General features: G+C 48.1%; 1 protein-coding gene across 1 annotated transcript; it reads left to right on the top strand.

Moving 5' to 3' along the window:
* The first annotated feature begins 2,049 nt into the window (after nt 1–2,049).
* On the top strand, nt 2,050–5,716 carry RPL8 (ribosomal protein L8). Its single transcript, XM_066571663.1, has 6 exons — nt 2,050–2,115; nt 2,265–2,408; nt 3,755–3,896; nt 4,136–4,354; nt 5,146–5,261; nt 5,517–5,716. Exons 2-6 carry the CDS (start codon nt 2,271–2,273, stop codon nt 5,673–5,675), a joined length of 774 nt encoding a protein of 257 aa, XP_066427760.1. The 5' UTR covers nt 2,050–2,115; nt 2,265–2,270; the 3' UTR covers nt 5,676–5,716.
* Nucleotides 5,717–15,984: the final 10,268 nt, after the last annotated feature.

The raw sequence follows: 15,984 nt of genomic DNA, 5'->3' as shown, positions 1-15,984 counted from the left end.
GATCCAGCTGTGCCTGTGATGGCTGGAGCCTCCTCCTAACAAACTGCACCTTTGGTCCAGCCCTTTGGGGAAGGATTTGGCATGGCAGCTCTTAGCTGGGGGTCTCTGGTTGTTAATGTGAGATCCCAGGACAGCAGCCTTGGGATCTCCTAGTTTTAGGAGATCATTTAGGTTTAAACTAAATGTCTCTCCCCCTGTGCTGGGTGCTGGTGAGGCCACACCTCAAGTGCTGTGTCCAGTTCTGGGCCCCTCAGTTCAGGAGGGACTTTGAGGGGCAAGAGAGAGCCCAGAGAAGGGAACAGAGCTGGGGAAGGGTCTGGAACACAAGTCCTGTCGGGAGAGGCTGAGGGAGCTGGGGATGTTTAGGCTGGAGAAAAGGAGGCTCAGGGGTGACCTTATTGCTCTCTGCAGCTCCCTGACAGGGAAGGTGCAGCCAGGTGGGGACTGGTCTCTTCTCCCAGGTAACCAGGGATGGAGGAGAGCACTGTCAGGGGAGGATTAGGTTGGACAGCAGGAAGGATTTCTTCACAGGAGAAATTATTAGACATTGGAATGGGCTGCCCGGGAGGTGGTGCAGTCGCTGCCCCTGGAGGTGTGTTAAGGAAAGGCTGGATGTGGCACTCAGTGACCTGGTCTGGGTGACACGGAGGTGATCCTGGATGTGGCACTCAGGAGGCACTCATGGTCTGGGTGACACAGTGGTGTTCAGTCACAGGTTGGACTCAGAGATCTTTTCCTGCATAATCCAATTTGTGATTGTGTGAGGAAAGCCCTGGAGGAGTGGAGCCCCCTCTGCCCCCGTTCCTCCCTGGCCCCTCGCAGTGTATGGAGGAGTGTTTTAAGGACACAGAGAAACGGGTCCTGGAACACCGGGATGGAAACTGCTGGGAACTGCTCCGCTGTGAAAAATGCGTATTTTATGATTGGCTTTTCGCAAATATTAAAATGAATATTATATGTGTTATGTTAGAAAGTAATGCTGTATTAATTTTCTTAAGTAGTGTGTTAAATATAGTTTTAGGTAATAACAAAATGTTAAAATAGAAACTATGCTATGTAAGATACTTTTTTTAAAGAAGGGACTGGCACCAAGATAGCAGCCACAGGACACCTAAATCTTTCAGAGAAAGAGAATTTATTGCTCTCTTATCGAGTTCTTCCCACCTTGCTCAGTCCTGAAGACACCGTTAGGATTCAGAGGAAGAAGCTGACACTGACCAGACAGAATCCTTTGTTTGAATGGAATTTATGCATCATGTATGAGGTGTATGAATATGCAACAGGCTATTGCTTTTAAGGGTTAATCCTCTGTTAACGTGGGTCCTTTTTTGGGCTTATCATGCCCAGAAAGGGGTACCCGGACTGTCTATAACTTTTTGTTTTTATTGTCTCGTATTGTCCTAATCCAAATTGTTCAAATTTTTATTACTCTAATTATACTATTTTATAACTATTTTATTACTATTAAATTTTTAAAATTTTAAAAACAAGTGACTGGCATTTTTCACACCCGGGATGGCACTGCTGGGAACTGCCCCGGGCCGGGAACTGCCCCGGCTCCCGCCTGGACCGGGACCTGCGGGTCTGGAGCGAGGGGAAACAGCCCCGGTCCCCGCGGGGCCTCCCTCGGAGACAGCAATCCCTGCTAGGGAATATTTTTAACTATCCATTCTCTACTTATATAATCGACAGGTTTTGTTTATATTATCCACAGAAAGGCATGCTGGAGTGTCTCAGACGGGGCTTTGTCTGTCGCTGCCTTTAACGCTGTAAAATCACGCTGTGGGAACCGGGACAATTCCGCGTGCGTCGCTTTTACTTGTGTTCCTTTGTGCAGTAAATGTCCTGACTTGCATTGCACGGCCGCACCCAAACTCCGGCCCCGCGCAGGGCTGCCCCTTCCTGTCGGGATCCCAGAGCGCTCCCGTCTGTCCGTGCCCATTGCCCCCCGTACCCACCCCATCCCATCCCGGGGCTCTCCCGCTGTCCCGGGCCCGGACGAGATGAGGGAACGCCGGAGCTCCGCCCCTTCCTGCGTGACGCCACCGCGCCGGAAGAGCCTCGGCGCGCCCGTGACGTCAGCCCTTCCTTCTTTCCCCGGGAGGCCGGAGTGAGGTAGGAACGGGCCGGCCGCGATCCCGATCCGGATCCGCCGCCATCCGCGCCCGGGCGGCCGCGGGAAGGGGCAGGGCGGGGATGGAGCAGGGCCGGGGTGCCGCTGAGCGTGCCGCGGGTGTCGCTGAGCTGTCCCCGTGTCCCCGCAGGGCGCCATGGGCCGCGTCATCCGCGGGCAGAGGAAAGGCGCGGGCTCCGTGTTCCGCGCCCACGTGAAGCACAGGAAGGGCCCGGCCAAGCTGCGCGCCGTGGACTTCGCCGAGCGGCACGGCTACATCAAGGGCATCGTCAAGGTACGGGCGGGCCCCGCTCCGCTGCTCGGGGACTTCGGGCACCGCGTCCCCGGGGCCGAGCCCCGCTCCCCCTGCGCTGCCAGCACTGCCCGCGGCCCTCTGGCTGGGCCTTATCCCGTCTGGTCCGGTCCAGGTTTCTCTGCTCTTATATAGATCATATTCCCTGAAAAGTTCAACTCTGGTAGGTTTATGAGAAGATCGCAGCAGAGGGGGCATCCTTGGTCAGCAGTAGGGTTTCTGCTGGAGCTTTTCTAAGAGTAGCAGTACCAGCGTGGTTTTATGTTGCCTAAGAATTCTCTGTGCCTCAGGAAACGTGGCTGGGGAGTCTCCCATGTAGTTAATTGCGCATTTAAAAAAAAAAAATCAAAATTTTTGTAAATGCCAAGTGATACCCATCATTTTGGTCTTGAGCAGCAGGAGCAAGGCAGTACCTGTACTTGGGGTGTGATAGTGGTTCAGGGGTGCTGCAGAGACTTTTTTTGCGTGTCAGGGACTGTGGAGTGCCATCAGTGCTGCTGGCTGGATGCTCTGAACAGCCCTTCAGTGTTTTACAGCACGGTCATGTTCAGATTGTAGAGAGAATTTTCTTCACTCTCACCTAACTGCAGTGATGATAGGAGATGGGTAGCAGGGTTTGACTTGAACTTGGTTCTATACAGGGGATTTGGCCAACTGGGCTGAAAAAATGTCAGCAATGGACACCAACAGTTTGTGAGCTATCCTAAAAGACAAACACATCTTAGAGATGTGTCAGAGTCACTTGTCTGTAGTCTGTAAATGCATGGTTGGGTATCTGAGTCCCAGTGTGCATCAGGAGCAGAATGGCCATGTTTTTTCAAGTGTGAAAGAAACAACAAGTTGTGCTTCCTTATTTAGGAGCTTTAAAAACTTAATTTTAGCTGATTGTTAGAAATGCTTCAATCCCAGGGAAACACAGGGAGAAGTCTCTGCCTGTGCCCAGCTTGTCCTGTCCAAAGGTGGTTGGTTGGGCAAAGTGCAAGAGGATTTCTTATATGGAGAGACTGGGTTCCTGCAGAATGTCAGGAATAAAACTGTTCAGGCAGGATTAGCTCCAAGCAGCACACCTACACAGGCATTATCCTGTGATCAGTGAATGATGTGGGCTGGAAGGGACCTTCAAGCTCATCCAGTTCCAATCCCCTGCCGTGGGCAGGGGCACCTTCCACTATCCCAGCTTGCTCCAAGCCCCATCCAGCCTGGCTGTGAGCACTTCCAGGGATCCGGGGGCACCCACAGCTTCTCTGGGCAGTCTGTGCCAGGGCCTCTCACCCTCACAGGGGGGCAGGGGCTGTGTCCTGCCCTAGAGCAGCTCTGCATCCCCACAGGACATCATCCACGACCCCGGGCGGGGCGCGCCGCTGGCCAAGATCGCCTTCCGCGACCCGTACCGCTTCAAGAAACGCACGGAGCTCTTCATCGCCGCCGAGGGCATCCACACCGGCCAGTTCGTCTACTGCGGCAAGAAAGGTGGGCTGGGCTGGGCTGGGCTGGGCAGGGGCGGGGCTGGGGCTGGGGATGGGGTGGGGCTGGGGCAGGGCTGAGCTGGGCTTTGGGCTGGGCTGGGGCTGGGCAGGGTGTCCCAGCTCCTGGAGTTTGGGATGCTGGAGTGCACGCCCCTGCTGCTGCAGCCCTCCCGTGTTCAGCAGGGCTGTAACCCCAGCCCAGGGCTCCCAGTGAAGCTGTGGCTGCTCTCCTGCTCTTTGCAGCCCAGCTGAACATCGGGAATGTCCTGCCTGTGGGCACCATGCCCGAGGGCACCATCGTGTGCTGCCTGGAGGAGAAGCCGGGTGACCGCGGGAAGCTGGCGCGCGCCTCCGGGAACTACGCCACCGTCATCTCCCACAACCCCGAGACCAAGAAAACCAGAGTGAAGCTGCCCTCAGGCTCCAAGAAGGTCATTTCTTCTGCAAACAGAGCTGTTGTGGGTGAGGAGCAATCACTGTGAACTTGTCACTGGCTGCTTGTCACTGAATCTTCCAAACAAGGCCCCGCTTTTAATAACCACCTTGAAAATAGTGTCATGTGCAGGCTGGACCGTCTGTGCTCAGGGGCCTGGCTTGCATTTTACACCTGCATTACTGTTGCATGTTGCTAACCTAAATTTGGAGGTTTGACCTAGTGAGAGGACAGAAAAGTAGATGCTCATTGTCCTCAGGAATTGTTCAGCCTGTAAAAGCTGCACTTCTTGGGGAAGGACTTATATGGGAAATGGCATTTTGATTTCCTGCTTCTGGTGCACTGAAGGAGCCTGTTGGTGGTGTCAGGTGGGTGGAGTGCTCTGGGGGGTCTGACAGGGAATGACAAAACCACTGCCAAGAAGCAGAGGCTGCACCAGGTTTGTTGTGCACCTGACTGACAGCTGAGATGGCTGCTGGTGACACTTGCCTGCCTCTGCATGGAAGACACCAAAATGAGTAATCTGGTGTGTTAATCCAGTAAAATTGACTCAGTAAGTCATGAAACAAGTAGATGTTTGACCTCAAAGTTCTTCACAGTCCCCTGAGCTCTTTCAATTCGTACTTCACTTGAAAAGCTTAACGTTGCTCAGGAAATCGTAGCAGTAAAACTGGCAGTGCTTTAGAAAGAAAGCTCAAACCATGTGTATTGGATCAGAAAGAAGGCTGTAGCTCGGCTCTGATGTCAGCGTTGGTGTTGGCTTTCTGTGGTGCTGGTGTGTGCTGTGTTTGAGTGTGACCATTCCTGCCCTTCCCTGCAGGAATCGTGGCTGGTGGAGGCCGTATTGACAAGCCCATCCTGAAGGCCGGCCGTGCCTACCACAAGTACAAGGCCAAGAGGAACTGCTGGCCACGTGTCCGTGGTGTGGCCATGAACGTGAGTCTGGCTGCAGTCATCCCTGTCCCCTCTGACCGTTCAGGGAAGCTTTGTGGGATATTGGGAGGAGCCTGGCATGTATCTGGGAGGGAAACTTTCCAGATCAATGTGCAGCCACAGGGTGAGTTAGCAGCACTCCATGGCGGCTGTACCACATGAAGAGTGAAGTAGTTACTTTGTCCCCTTGAACCTGTTGATTTCTGTTGAGCACCGGTTTCTGTGGTTACATTGCTGTCTTGCTTCCCCCCTGGGCAGCCTGTGGAGCATCCCTTCGGAGGAGGCAACCACCAGCACATCGGGAAGCCCTCGACCATCCGCAGGGACGCTCCCGCGGGGCGCAAGGTGGGGCTGATCGCCGCGCGCCGCACGGGCCGGCTGCGGGGCACCAAGACCGTGCAGGAGAAGGAGAACTGAGCTCCCACCCTGGGGGCCACCCAATAAATCTGTACAACACAGCTCGTGTGCACTCCGTGGTGTCTGCTGCTGCAGTGGGGGTAAAACTGGGATCATGTTCAGTACGGGAAGCTGGGAGTGGAGATTCGGGGTTTTTCCCCTTGCAGGGATTCTCTCAGGCAGCACTTGCAGTCTGTAAGCTGCTCCTGCAGGCTGGAGTTACACTGCTGTGGGTGCTCTTGTGCCCTGGTGTGGTGTTCATGTTGGCCTGGTTCTGTGGAAGCTGAGGCCTGACGAAGCAATCAAGTAATCCGTGGTTAAATTTGGGAATCGGCTGAAAATCATAACCTAACATAATGGTTTTCCATTTTCATCTTTCAGTGATGGGGGAAACTTGAGAGTTGCAAACTTGGGAATATTTCAGCTGTTCTCACTGCAAGGTTTGAGCTTCCTTTTGGAGCTGTGAGGCTCAAGCCAGATGAAAGGTGCCAGAAATTCAAGGTGTTACACAGACTGCTCCCTCTACTCACCAGTTTGTGGGAAGGGCAGACAGCTTCAAACATCTCCCCTTGGCAGGTTGGTCATGATGGGACATTCCAAGGTGCTGCAGTAACATGGGCAGTAGCACTAATGTGTCCTAAGAACAGCTGTCCTGTGAAAAGCCAGCTTCTGTGAGGGAATGAGAAAAGTGATGAGGTTTAGTGCAAAATGGCTTCACAGCTTTGCTGGACTGGCCTTAGGAGAGAAAAATCACTGAAAGCAGATGGGGCTCAGCTTCATGTCTGAGCACACTCCAAGCCAGGGCTCCTGTTGATCTCAGCAGCTCTGGCTGTGCTGGAGGGGTCTAAGCCAAGGACCAGGCTTCCCTGTATGGGAATGACTTGCACTGATGGGAATCCAGTGGAATGCAAAGTGGGAAAAGTCATTTCTACACTCACCCACAAATCCAGTACTGGAGCTGCCCATGTCTGTCTGGGGAGGGAAAAGTGATTTAAAAAGTCCAAGCCACACCTTGGAGAAAGGCATCAGAGCCCACTGGGGAGAAAAAGCAAGAGCAAGTTTTATTTGTTTATATTGCTCCGATTCCATCAAAGGCTGAAGTTCACATCTGTTCTTGCCATGAGCTCAGAAGCTCTTGGGTTCCTCTGCTCTCCTGACAGGGCCCACAGTGCAACACTCCTCCCAAACACCATCAGAAAAGCAGATGAAGTATTTAATGTTCCACAAGGATTTGCATTAAATGCCCCTAAAGGACTCACAGAAAATCATGGTTTCCAACCAGGTTTGGGTCTGTTGACCCCATATATTTTTTTGGGAGGAGGGAGATGGTTACTGATCCTTGGCTGCCTCTACTGCTATTCCAGGCTCTGATAGTGCCCACCAGTGTTCACAGCCACAGGGTCAGTGCACCAAATCCATCAGTAGGGAGTAATTAATACAAATTATCAAAAATAAATTAGTACCATATTACAGGGTTTAATGCAGCTCCAAACACATTTAATGTAAACATACAGGCTGCAATGCCAGAAGTCTCTAAATTCACACAGTAGTATGAGGATCTCAAAGATTTTTCTCCCTTCACCAAACTCCAGTTGCAGCCACTATTCCAGTGCAGTCTCCTGTTACCAACGTGAACATGGAACTTGGAAAAGCCACTGTGATCCTGGCAAATGACCAGAAGACTCAAGGGGCAAAATGCTCCTCCAGCCCCAACAGCTCCAGTGCTAAAGTCTGTGAAAAGAAACATGAGGGAAGAGGGAGTAAGATAAAGCAAATAAACAATGAAAGGCTCTAAAGAAACCAACCTTCAATGAAAAATTTAGGTGAACTGAAATGTATTTTCTAAACTAAAGGTCTAATTTAAGCTGTAGAATAGAGGTGAACTCCAGCAGTTTATACAACAGGGGAGTTTAAGACAATTAACAATGCAGTAAGAATCTTAAAAATACCAATAAAAATATACAGGTGAGTTCCTAACAAGCTTAACTTCAGGCTGGGAGGATCTGTGAAAGCCCTGAACAGAAAATGAAAACGGGGCTGAAGTTAAGCCAGCCCCTGTCCTCTGCATGGGCTGAGCACCAGGCTCAGGTTCAGCTGAGCAGGGCAGAGCTCCCTTGGAATCTCCACTGCAGAAGTGAGAAATCAACCAGGCAGGGACAGGGCAGAGCAGCAGGAGCTGAGGAGCTGCTGAGCACAAACCTGGCCCTGAGGTGGGAGGGGCTCCACTGAGGCAGCTCCAACACAAAAACACTTTCAAATATAAATGAAGACAATAAAAAGTAGAAAGGCACACGGCCGCTTCTGTGGTCCTGCCCTTTTTCTACCCCCACTGCTCGTTGTATGGAATCACAGGCTGGTTTGGGGCTGAAAGGACCTGGAAGATCATCTAGTTCCAACCCCCCTGCTGTGGGAGTAATTATGTAATGTGTTGTAATTATGGTTTAATTGTGTATCATAATCAGCAACCTCCCGCTCAAACCAACTGTTTTAGCAGCATGACAGAATACCCAGTCAATTGGCTTGTATGGTTTATACCCAGGGCACTTCACTTCATGGAGGAGCATCTCAGTTCCCAACCCCAATACTGCACAGAAGACATGAGCTACTATGGATACAGTCAAACTTAAAAACCAAAGCCATGCTCGTTAGTAAAACAATTGGGATTATTATTATATTATTAAATCCCCTCACATAAAGATTAGCACAGTTACAGAAATCGTGAAATGAAGCAAACTGTTTTAAAGAAAGATTTTAGTGTTCCTGCAGAATTCTCAGAGTAATTTCCAGTATATGACTTTGTCTGCTGAAAGAAAAAAGAATAAAAACAAAAATAAAGATACGTACCAGTGAAGCCCTAAGGCCTTCCTTTAGAAGGGCCTTAAATTTCCATCTACTGAAAGGGCAAATAGCATTTTCTTTACACTTTTTTAAGGGTGTGTTGAGAAGAACCAAGTGCTACCTAAACATGAACAGGTATCACAAATTCCTTCCCGGTAAGAGAACCCACATTAACATCACTGTCCCCTGCCAACACCCCCGTAGAAGAGTAGGGAGGGTCATGGAAGCAGTAGGGAGGGTCACTTCACCCCAATGTTGTGGGAATCCACAAAATCAGAGGGTTTTGGGAAAGCTGCAAAAGGCAGGCATCAGAGACAGCAGAACTGTGATTAGAGCTAAGCAGTAGCCATGAGATTGGTCAGCAGAAAAATTATTTAAAAAGTAGAAAAGCAAGGACAAATGGAACAATGGTCTGTGTATTAATGCTTGTCTAGAATAACTCCCTAAGCTACAGAAAAGTTTATCTAGCAAGATATTAGGAAGTTTGAAGCTTAATAATGGAGCTCTGTGCACTCTGTTTTAAGGCTTACAAGCAGGTATTGTATTTGAAATAAGCAGGCATTGTTTTAACCAAAGGTACGTGTGCTTATAGTGCTTGGATAGAGCTACTGTCAATGTGCTTTTGCTCTGTGTGATTGGTCAGAAAACTTATAAAGTAAATTGTAACATTAAGTCTTTGTCTGCTGCCTGGGATGTGAGCTGATGGCATCTTCCCATTGTCACAACCATGGAATGAGAGTGATGCTGGAAAATGAACCAGCTCAAGGCAGTTCCACAGCAGCCCCGTCCCGATTGTGATTTGTACATGGAACCCCAGCCGGTGACAGAGGTCACTGCCCCGGGGCTTTCCACAGCTCCACTCCCAGCCTGACTGCCCAGCCCTGAGAAATCACAGGGGAGCAGCTCTGCAGGACCCACAGCCTGCTACACACTGGTGCAGGCAGGGAAGAACTGCCGAGGGAGATGCAAGGAAACAGTGTGAGGTGAAAAAAGGCCAGAGCAAACCCATACAGGGAGTTTCTGCAAAAAGAAGAGAAGGAAACAAGCTCCAGCAGCAAGATAATGATCCTGACTGTTATGCTGAAGTTCCCAGGTAAGTATCTATCAAATCCAAGGGAAATGCTTCGGGCTGTGTTTTCAGCTAATGTAAAAACCACAGGAGCCCAAATTCTAAAAGGTTGCAGGGAGTCAGGTGATCAATAAATCTTTACAGCCTCCACAGAGGTTAAATTAAAAATGGCTTTTTTTGTCCTGTGGCATTAACAAATTCTCCGTGAGAAATGTGAGAACAGAAACATTCGTGGGAGTTGTTTTACATTTTTGCTGTATTCATCAAAAGCTTTCTTCTCCCAGTTTACAGCAACCCCCCCACCCCCAATGATCTGTTGGGATACATCCAGAGTGTACCCTAAATTCTCAGTTTTGCCACCATGCTGATGTCCAGAGAATTCACACTCATGTCCACTCAGATGGGCGACATCGACTAAATAGCCAAGGACAAACTCAGGTGTTACAGAATCACAGAAGTGTCAGGGTTGGAGGGACCCCTGGAGAGCACCCAGTCCATCCCCCTGCCAAGGCAGGGTCACCTGGAGCAGGTGACACAGGATGCATCCAGGTGGGTCTGGAATGTCTCCAGAGAGGGAGACTCCACAGCTGTTCCAGAGCTCTGCCACCTTCACTGGAAAGAAGTTCTTCTCATGCCAAGCTGGAACCTTTTGTGTCACCTGCTTCCATAATGTCCTTTTTAAATTGTTCTTTTTTTTATTTCATGTTAGTACCACAAATTCCCAGAAATTTGCCACTGTTTTCCACTTTCATTTGCATATCTTCAAGAGCAAACTTGGGGAACCAGAGGTTTCCAGTAGCTCTCCACTGGACCCACCTCACATTTCTTTGGGAGCTGGCCCTTGGCTCTGGCAGAGCAAAGCAAGGGGCACGTGGCAGGCCCCGGGGTCACAGCAGCTCCCCAGCAGCTGCACCAGCTCCTCTTGGCCTGGAATGTGACAGGACACTGTCCCTGCAGCAGCTGCCACTCCCAGAGCCTCTGGCCCTCTCAGGCACGAAGGTGATGCCAGGAGTGTTCCCAGCTCATCTCCAGCCACCACAGCACCATCCAGCCACTCTGTGGGTGCTACAGGAGGTGCAGAGGCAGCAGCAAACCTGGCTCAACTCCAGCTTTATTTCCCTGTCTTCATCACAGCGAGTCTCCTCCACCAACTTGGTTATATTGTATTTTAATAAATTCAACACAAGAGGCCTCCACTAGCCCGTTCTTCAATTAAGTCCACATTTTATTTATGGTTTGCTGTTGGTACTTCAATCAGATTTATATATACATAATCTAAAACCTACATCAAAACCATGTTGACTGCTCTGAAGACCGAGAGAAGTGACACGATTGAAGTTTTCTTCCACAGCTCTATGGTAAGTCTACATTCCCACAGCAGGTTTTTGGTTCAGGTTGCAGAAGTGTTCAGAATGCCAATGCCAGGTCTCTCTCAGACTCCGAGTGGGAGGGTTACAGTTCTCTTTCAGCATTTCAGTCTTACACACAACCACAGTAGCAATCAGTAACATTTTTATGTTCTAGATTAACACTTGGGTTGATCTGCAGAATCCTGGCTTTTCACATTCCCACATCTCCCTTTCTAAACCCTCACCAACACAGCTGGAAAACCAAGTCCCTCCCTGCGACTGCTGCGTAATTTGAACATTAATTGTGAGAGGATTTGATGCTACTTCACACGGGAGGAGAAATGTTTGAGAGTCCTCACGGTGCCCCCTGAAAAATGCCAGATCCTTCACCTGGATGCAAACACAGGTACCCCAAACAATTCCATTTATCCCCAGGGAGGCAGGACTGCAGTGCCTGCCCAGCAAACAGCCCCACCAGGTATTTGTGCACCTCACCTGGCCCAGGGCAGCTCCTGCACAGCCGGAGCCGCTCCCAGCAACGAACAAGAGGTAGAAAGGATTCACAGAAGCAGCTTGTGAAGGCCCTCACTCAGCCCCCTCCCTGCCTTTTCTGCTCAGAGGATTAGACTTGGTACAGATCTTAGAGAAGAAGAGTAGAAAATGCTTTACATGCTACTTAGTCTGAAGCTGCTGCTCGGAGCAGCTCCTGGTGCCCAGGGAGCCCCGAGGCTCAGGACAGGTCTCACACAAAGGCTCAGCAGGGGTGTGTGGGGCCAGGCAAAGCACAGCTCCAGCTCCCCAGGGATTTCACACAGCATGACCTCTCCCTTCAGCAAAATATTCCAATTTCTGCTGTTTCACCTGTCCCCAGTCACGCACAGGGCAGGCAGATAGAATTGGTGAGTATCAGTAAGTCCTGAAGAACTAATCTTCACATTTCTAAGCTTTGGAATTTGCTTCCAGAAGACCTTCTGAGGACTTTAAAGCACCTACCAGATATTTAAATACAATCAAGTATATTAAGTGTCCAACTTTTCAATCCACCTTCTTTTCCAGAGTAGATTCCAGCAAAACCTACTGCTTTTATTCACCTGTAGAGTAATGGTTCAATATAGAAAATGAAGGGAAAAAATACCCCAAACAACAACCAACCAAAGAAAACCAGTAAGCTACAAGCTATTAGAATTCTAGACTGCCATCAGTAGCACAAAGCTCTCCTATCCCACATAAATGAGAAGTTTTAAGAGATGACAAAGCCCACCTGGTCAAGGCTGTGGCTGCTGCTACTGCACTGTGAAAGGCTCCAGGCTGCCTGGCAAATGTGGGTTTTTTTTGGGATTTTTACTTGCAGTAGCAAACAGCAGGACAGCAGGTGTGGGTAAAAACAGGAGGTAAACAACCATCATGGCAAGTGAAGGGATTTGATTCCAAGAGAATACAAAAATACTGAATATAAAAATGATCCTTGCAATCCAGAGTGAAAAACTCTGTAAGAAAGAATCACAAGAAATGATGGACAGGAATTTAAGAGTTAGGGACAAGAACTGAGCAGCATTTCAATAAATAAAGCTACAAAAAAGGCCAATAATACCTTTAAAAGCTGCACCTACAGAGGTATCACTACAGCAAAGGAACAGAACTGCTCATTTAATGGCTCAGGTGAAACCACACTTGGAAAGCATTCATCCAGCCCTGGGCATTGTATGAAAACAGGAACAGCACAACACCACAGCAGAAATGTGGATCAGGAACAGCTTATAGGGGAAAACCAAACATTTAAACATTTTGCTCTGGTGTGGACTAAAGGGGACATCACTGCAAATGCAGACTGTGCAGCTCACACCACTTTGGGCAAAATACACCAACTTACTGGAACAGCAGTTGCAAATTAAGAACAAAATTTAACATGATCAGATACTTTGAATACTATAGAAACAGGGAAGGGAATGATCTTTTTTCCTGCACTGGATGTTTTGCTATGGTCAGATTGTGGATGAAGTCATGGAACCTTTTTCCTCTTATTTCTTTACTCAAGGTTATCTAATGGTTAAAAACTAGAAGACTTTTTTTGTACATTATTTTGACCACTGAACAATGACCCTGTCATTTCAGAATTGTGCTGCTATGATTTAAGGCTTTATTAAATTGTTCCAAGGAAACAGCCTGTAGGTCAGTTTTATTATCAAAAAGTGGCTTCAAGGAGTTCTAAAGCTAAAAAATACGGAGTTGGGTATTTAAAAATCTGATTAAAAGTTAGCCCTTATTCAGGAGTATTTTTCTCCTTCAGAAACTGGTTCCCTCATGCTTGTTTTGATTTCTCTGCAAACAAGAGCTCTGTCTTCTGTGCCACCCACTGACTGAGCTGGCCTGACCCCATCACCAGCTTCCACTCTTACAGTGCTGAAATCAACTGAACTGGCATAAATGCTGCTGAAATCCATGGATTCACCACAACTTGCATTAGAAAATCAGAGTGCAGGATGGGGATGTCTGAATTTAATGGCTGGAATCTCTTGTCAGCACACTTCCAGACACAGCCTACCCCTGACAGACACTGCAGGGGTGGGGCTGTGCACTTGCTCTTGTGAATAAATGACACAGGAATGGTTTCTGGACACTTAAAGCCCAGGGGAGACTTTTATCCCTTAGAAATAAAAGGAAATTTGTGGTAAGAGCCTTAGGAATTTCCAGTGTGAAAAGTGACAGTGCTCAGGCTGGGTTAAAGCCCTTCCTCCAGTCTGGATTGGAGGGCAAGTGTCAGCCAAATGCCTGTGCTGACATGGCAACCCCACTGGCAGGCAGGGACAGGGAAGCCTGGCATGGCACAGAGGGCACACACAGCTCACTGTGAGCCCAGCTGCCAGCCAGGAGACAATTCAGAGCTTAAAGAGCGGTTTGGAGTCACCTTCCCCACCAGACACCTGCAAGGAGAGCAGGAATCCTGCAGCAGGAAGCAGCTGGGATCCCTCCACTTTGCCTCCTGCCACTGCAGCAGCAGAGTGCAGCTCCTGGTTTGTACAAGACACTTCCTACTGCTCCCAGAAAGCCTCTTCTGCCTGGCTCTAGGCAAGGCAGGTGCAACTTCACTCCCAAACCTCATGGCTGTGGGAAAGTGGTACCATGAACATGATGGAGGGCATGAAAAGTAAGAAGACAGAGAGCCAAAATCACTGTGGTCCTGATTATGCTGTGCTGGAGCAGAGCCACAAATGGGAAGCTCCCACACCTGTCCTAAGAAATGTGAGGCTGGCATCAGCATCTCATCCTCCCAAAAATAATTGTGTGTCTTTTGTCATGGGGGAGAGAATTTGCTTTCAATGTGGATTTGAAAGTGTGGGCTAACGAGGTTTAACTAAGATATTTAAATACTTAATTGGTTACTCTGCAAATTCCCCATCAGGCCACTTCTTCCTCCTAATTTATACAGTCAATCTTAATTTTTAGTTAAATTCATTGCACTGAAAGCTTCCCTGCAATGCCCAGTAACTGGAACTCACACCAACAAAAACATGGAGCCACTTTGCCCTGACACAGCTCATCAGCCTATTCATTTCTGGCAAAAGACTTAAGAGGTAGACAAAATTTATTGAAATCAAAAATGAAGTAAATTGCTACAGCAGCCAATTTTTGCCCATTTTAGCTTTGGCAGAATGGCTAATCTCATTCTCTCCTGGATCTCAGGAAATATACAGGAAGTTTTGGAACTGTAAGTGCTTTTTCATGATACATATGCTAAAACACACAAGCTAGGCACAACAGAGTGGCTGAGAAGGCATAATAGCAAATATGATAACACAAATCTCTCATGTTGTCTAAAGTTTCATTCAGAAAAATAAAAAAAGAAATGTCAATGGGGGAATTTCATTTCTTTCTGGCTCAATTTCAGCAAGATACACAAGCTTGAAAAACAGAGAACTCAAATTTTCAGAGCTTCTAGTCAGCTGGGAAAATAATGTGAAAAATTCCAAGTCAAGCAGAGTCCTGTTCTGCTTGTCCATTCCCACAAGTTTGGGTCCTGCAGGACAAACAAGCTTTGAGAGAACCCTGAGCCATCTCCTTCTTGTCAAAGGGGTAACATAGGTGCAGGTGACCAACTCTGTGACCAAAAGAGAGTACATTTACTGATACACAAACAGTGACTGAATTCTTTTTATATATGGCTGTACTATTTTTAACACTGACAGTAGCAAGTGTTAAAAGCTGAATTTAGTCACTAAACAACCACAATCCAAATGTACAAGATGGAGAAATTCTGCTCAGTAAGGTTATGGATTTCCCCCAAGGTCAAACTACACACTAACCCTGACTCAACATCACCCATGGATTTTCAATTTCTATGTATTCCATGTTACACCGCCAGGAACACGAGGAATTGCTTTACTATTTATTGGCTCATTTTATGGAAGACCAGAGATTCCCTAGAAACTGTTCTAAACAGAAAACAGGACTGAAATCAGTGATGGGGGAATGGAATCTTTAGGCACTTTGAGGGGTACTGCTTTAGAGTGTGCCATCACCAAGGAGGTATCGCCAGGTGCAGCGCCTGGAGTCACCTGCCAAAATGCTGCGACAGAAACGTGCATATCAGACTTTTTGCTTGTACAGTATTTGTTAAGAAGTACAATTCAAAATGGTTTTGCCCAGAGTGAAGAAAACATTGCACCTTACACTGGAGCTGCCTGTTAAAAAAGCAACAGCTGCAGCAAACAATATGGGTTTATCCTTCTTCATGTCACAAAGATGCACAAAATCCTCAGTTTGCTGCCTGGAACATAACTGCCACTGCAGCCATTCCCAATTCTGGGGCAGGGCTGGGTATGGCTGGAGAAAGCCACAGCCTTAAAGTGTCACAGGTTTGACATGTCTCTACAATCATTGCACTATTAAAAGCAAACACATTTGGCAAGGCTGAACTAGCACATTATATATTTTACCTATATAGTACAAAATATGTAATAATCGCCTCTGAGATAGCCTGTTTAACAATTACTGGTCCAAATAAATATTTCAACTTGAGAACTCAGGGTAGAATTTTTGTAGTTAAAACCTCCAACAAGCATCCCCAAACATAAAG

The sequence above is a fragment of the Molothrus aeneus genome, chromosome 2 (assembly GCF_037042795.1).
Source record: "Molothrus aeneus isolate 106 chromosome 2, BPBGC_Maene_1.0, whole genome shotgun sequence".
In the NCBI taxonomy this organism is placed as follows: Eukaryota; Metazoa; Chordata; class Aves; order Passeriformes; family Icteridae; genus Molothrus; species Molothrus aeneus.
This window is presented reverse-complemented; position numbering and strand designations above follow the sequence as displayed.